Raw genomic sequence first — 5,070 nt, forward strand, 5'->3', positions numbered from 1 at the left:
GCTTAGAGGAGGCCCACACATCTTAGGGAGGGCCATCTGCTTTACTCAGTCTACCCATTTAAATGTTAATCTCATCCCAAAAAGTCCTCATGGACACACCCAGGATAACATTTGACTAAATATTGGGGCATGGTGGCCCAGTCAGGTTGACGTCTGAAACTAACCATCACAAAGCCTCAGATCAGGATAAGGATAAGGAACATTGTTGAAATAAAGGAGTCGTACGGCTAATTTTCCTTTGCATTTTCTACTAAATTAAATTTTAAATGACCTCTACAATGTACACAGTCAATCGAGATACTCGTTCGTAAGAAACTTAATCAGATGTTTAGCAAACCTCTTGATTTTTATAAGGCCTCCTTTGGGCTGTTGAAGTCACCCAGTCCCTTTGTCCTTCCAGCACACCTAAGCCTCTGGTCCCTGTTCTATGCATTCACCTGCATTTTGTCCCAGGCTTTAGGTGCTGAAGATTAGCAATGTTTCTGACAAAATTTAAGATTTCCTGTGTAACTGTTCGGGATGGAACTGTCTTTACTTATCGGTGGTGCTTTGATGTGTAGTCACATAAAATACATTAAATGGTGCTTTTAAAAATACTTTGTAAACTGCAGGATTCAGTGTAAGTACAAGAGGTTGTCCTCTTCCCTCTATGGTGATTGGCATAGACCTGGATTTTATTTTTTTGTCTTTATAATCCACCACCTTTTTAATCTTTACCTCTGGTATCCGTTGACTCATTCATTTTCTTTTCCTTCCTGTCTCCACCCCCAGTAGAACCCCTGGAAAATATCTCATAACTCGATTCACACTGAGGTATAAATGAGTGTGGTAGCCTTTAATACATTATCCAATCTAGAAATATCTAGATATTATTAGAGGACAAAAGAATACATATCTAAGTGTGGATTTTCAGGAGTCATCTAGAGGGGAAGATATTTGGGAGACAGAACTAGAGTTTAGTTTTCTCTGTACCTTATGGCTTCTTGTCAGTTTATACCCATCCATCCCTCCTGGAATCTAGAATTCTCTAATATGGCAAGATTAAGAGGAGACTTGCAGTTTTAGTTTGAACTATCTCATTGGTCTAGGACAGCAGTGCACACAAATCCCAGGAGGTGCTTTTGAAATGTCAACTTTCCTGGGCCTCAGACCTAACGGATAGAAGAATCTTCAGGTGCAGGACCTGGGCAACTGCATTTTTAAAAGCCAGCAGGTCACCTGTTCATTGAAGGCTAACACCGGTAGGCTACTACTTTGCTAGTAAGGGGTGCACAGAATCTCAAGGGAGGTAAATTCATTATGCACATTGAGATTACTTCAGTGCACTCTGGGACTTCATTGTTTTGCTGACAAGTGGTGATGAATTAATACGGTCTTTGTTTAGATCTTGTAGCTGTCATTTTTCTTTCATGCAGAAAAGGTACATAGTGACCTTCCTAAGAAATAGATATGAAGGACTTGGAGGGGGTCAGGAGAATACCCAAAATTTATAATGCTTTTGTGTGGAGGGAGACTGAAGGGAACAGTAGTGTTCGATGTTGGAAATCCTCCAAAATACCATTTATTCAGAGTTAAGGGTTAGCCTAGGAAGTTTGGTGTGAAAGGTTAGTATCTGCTTGGGTGCCCAACAACACGGCAGAACTAGAGATGCAGCTGCTGTGGACGGAGTGACGTCACCTGCGCTGCATTCTTTATGACTCGCCTTCTCTGCAGACCTTCTCTTGAACTTGGAGATTGCTTCCAAGACCTTCTGAATCACAGCCTTCTGTTCATCTGCTGCATCCTCATACTGGCGAGTCACAAGTACCTTTCTTCACCTATTCATTTATCTTTAAGAGAAGGTCACACTTGTCTGTAACACGTTTTAACATCCTTGGGAGAAAGGAGAGTGGCTGCCTGAGTTGCCTGCTTTTCTTCACCAACTCGTGACTTCAGTTTTGAAGGCAGACACGTTAGTGGGAACGTCTGTTGGGTAGATCGCTGTGTTTACTTCCATTTTATTCAGATGTACCATGGTGGTTATTCTCCAAGGTGCCTAAAATAGGAGGAGAAGCTCTATTCGTCCTGATCCCCAAAGTCCATTTACTTTGTATTGTTTTGAGTCATTTTCTCAGAATGAGTGGAAACACAAACTCACCGCCTTTGTTTGTCCGGCATCTGTTTGTGTACAATTCAGTTAATCCAGTTTAGAGGCTGGAAATGCGAAGAGAAATGAAACAAAGTAGCAAAGCTGACTTACGATTCCCATCCTGTCTTTAGTCGGGGTAGTTTAGAGTGCTGGAGTTCTCCAAAGACTGTGTCACCGTGTTGGGACCACCGGCTCTCTCTGGTTTGGGGCCGAGCTGGTGAAGTTTGGCGGGAGAGCTGGAGCTGCGGTGCGCGGGGAAAGCCAATGTAAACCTCCCGAAAACCAGCTGAAACGCATTTTTCCTAATTTTTCACTAAGTTTGTGAAAGGAATCACATTTTCATTTTGACCCGTGAATGTGTAATTTTTATTTAGATCCCCTCTGCTCTTGCTTTAAGATCCAGCAATGGGAGCAGAACCTGGAGAAGTTTCACATGGATCTGTTCCGGATGCGCTGCTATCTGGCCAGCCTGCAAGGCGGGGAGCTGCCCAACCCCAAGAGTCTCCTTGCTGCCGCCAGCCGGCCCTCCAAGCTGGCTCTCGGCAGGTTGGGTGTCTTGTCTGTTTCTTCCTTCCACGCTCTGGTAAGTTCCCGCGGAAGTCATGTCAGTGGCATTCGGGGGGACTATGATGCTCACCCTCCTGCAGCTTGTGGCCATCAGCTGTTCTGGGACTTGACCCAGTAAGTGACGAGGTCACCCAGAGGCCAGGAGACCGGGGGTGGAAGGGTGGACATGTCCTGCTTTCAAGAGTCCCCGGTTTCCCTATTGCTTAGATACTTAAAACAGGAGGAAAAGCTCTAGCTCTGTTGCTAGAATCCACCTGCTAGTGGACAGGCCTATCGGTGTCTCCCTTTCTGGCTTCTCCACCTAGTACCATCAGGAAGGTGGGGTCCCTGAAGAGTAGCAGCAGTGGCGTGAAGCACCAGAGGTTGAATCAAGATCGATTTCTTAGTACTGCAGAGAGCCCCATTGGGTTTTCTGAAATCTCTCCTGTTTTGGTGGCATCTGTGTGTTGTGCTGGCCCAGCTCAGGGGTCCAGGGGTGGTTTTGCTGACCGTGCTGCCCGCTGTAGGGAGATCGGAGTGTTGTCACTTGGCTCGTGTTATCCAGATGAGAGATATCTATATGGTGGATGCATTTCTGGTATGCCAAACATGCAGTAGCTTTTGGCGGTGGTCAGAATGCATTTACAGCAAGCAGAGCTTACTTCTGTTAGGTCAAGTGTTAATTCTCCCCGTCATTCCGGTCATAAGCTTTGAGATTTTTTAAACTGTGTTTTCAATTAGGTATGTTCTAGAGATGACTCTGCTCTCCGGAAAAGAACACTATCACTGACTCAGCGAGGGAGAAACAAGAAGGGCATATTTTCTTCATTAAAAGGGCTGGATACTCTGGCCAGAAAGGGGAAGGAGAAGAGACCCTCTATAACTCAGGTGAGCTCCTCCCCATGGGATTAACTACAAACTAGAGGGAAATTCCTACTGATTTTCAGCCTGCTGCAAATCATTAATGTTCATCCTCTGTTAAGAATGAAATAAAAATTGGTTCAGAAGAATCCAGTCATAGCATGGACCTTTTCCCCCAAATGAAAATACCCAAATTGCTCAATCTGTCTTAGCATGCTCAAAGAGGTGGTCACACGTTGCGTGGTGCTTAGGAACACAAAAAATAATAATCAGAAAATAATCCACACTGGTCATTGACTTTAGTGTTACTATTTATTTTCTCATAGATTTTATATTTTAAGATAAATATGGAAAATGATTAACCATTAGAGTCGCGACAGCTAAATTCTGCTGCTAGTGCTAGATAATTTGCTCACTCGATCCTTCCAACATGATGTAGGTGTTTTGTCATCCCATTTTACAGATGAGGAGACTGACACTTGGAGAAGTTAAGTCACTTACTCCCCCTCCCCCCATCCTCCAGCACCTGAAGGGCAGGGCAGGGGCTTATACCTGCCTGAGCCCAAAGCCCTTAAACACTGGACAACCACTGCTGCTGATTTTCCCTTGTGGAGTGGCAGCTCTTTTAACATTTGGTTGAGTAAAAATAGCCTGAACACATATTGCCGAAGTGTGGCTCATGTACAGTGAATTGGTTTCAAAACAATTTGAATATGTATATCCGAAGTACTTGTATTTGTGATGCCTATGATGTCGTGCACGATGACGGATTTTTTTCTTACTGATTGATATGTTTCAGGATTATTCTTTTTTTAAAGACTATTGAAAAGATGAGTTATATTATGATCGGATCATGTAAGTGAATAGGGAAAACATTTACAATTAAATTTGAAGTCCTTTTTTTTATTTTCAGCAGTTGCTGTTATGCTTTCAGTATCATCTGAAAGAGTCACATTTTATTGGAACTTTATTTTCTGATATGCAGTGTATTTGATGGTGTATAACACTGTTATGAATTAGGTAAATAAGAGGGCTCGTATCATCTCTTTGCCCTGTTTAAAACCTCGAGGCAATAAAGGCAGAGGTGGTAGGAACGGGTTGATGAAAAGACAGCAAGACAAAACCTCACACAAAACCTCCCTTAAGTGGCTGCTGTTTTTGTATACTCATATACAGAAAGAATATCACATTTTAAAATTGTGACTGTTAATTTAATTGTAAAGAGTAATCATTTGTTGGTTACACATGGAAACACATTTCTTCATTATTGATCGTAGTGAACTGCAAACCCTTGGCTGGTGCTAGGCCTGTGCTTTCTGAATTGACCTTCTGTGATAGTTCACCAATGTCCTTATGGCATTTTAATCAGGGCAGTCCATTCTATATAATTAAATGGTAATTTGATAACTTTCCTATTTATCTAATTTAGCTAATTAGTTATGAGACAACAGTCTTTACCCAGCACTTGTGGTAAATGTTCTCAACATAAGATTTCTTAGTGAACAGCATCATTTGGTTGAACATTTTCTTTTTTT

The 5,070-nt window shown here is 42.5% G+C and overlaps 1 protein-coding gene across 1 annotated transcript in view; it reads left to right on the top strand.

Annotated features, from left to right (window-relative positions):
- LOC105812402 (T-lymphoma invasion and metastasis-inducing protein 2-like) overlaps window positions 1-5,070 on the top strand; it is a 466,869-nt gene that overhangs the window by 387,087 nt on the left and 74,712 nt on the right. The window contains 2 exon segments of the mRNA XM_012646833.1: window positions 2,526-2,711; window positions 3,416-3,562. Of these exon segments, the coding sequence (XP_012502287.1) occupies window positions 2,526-2,711; window positions 3,416-3,562 (333 nt within the window).

This window comes from Propithecus coquereli, unplaced genomic scaffold (assembly GCF_000956105.1).
Source record: "Propithecus coquereli isolate 6110/MARCELLA unplaced genomic scaffold, Pcoq_1.0 Scaffold25, whole genome shotgun sequence".
In the NCBI taxonomy this organism is placed as follows: domain Eukaryota; kingdom Metazoa; phylum Chordata; class Mammalia; order Primates; family Indriidae; genus Propithecus; species Propithecus coquereli.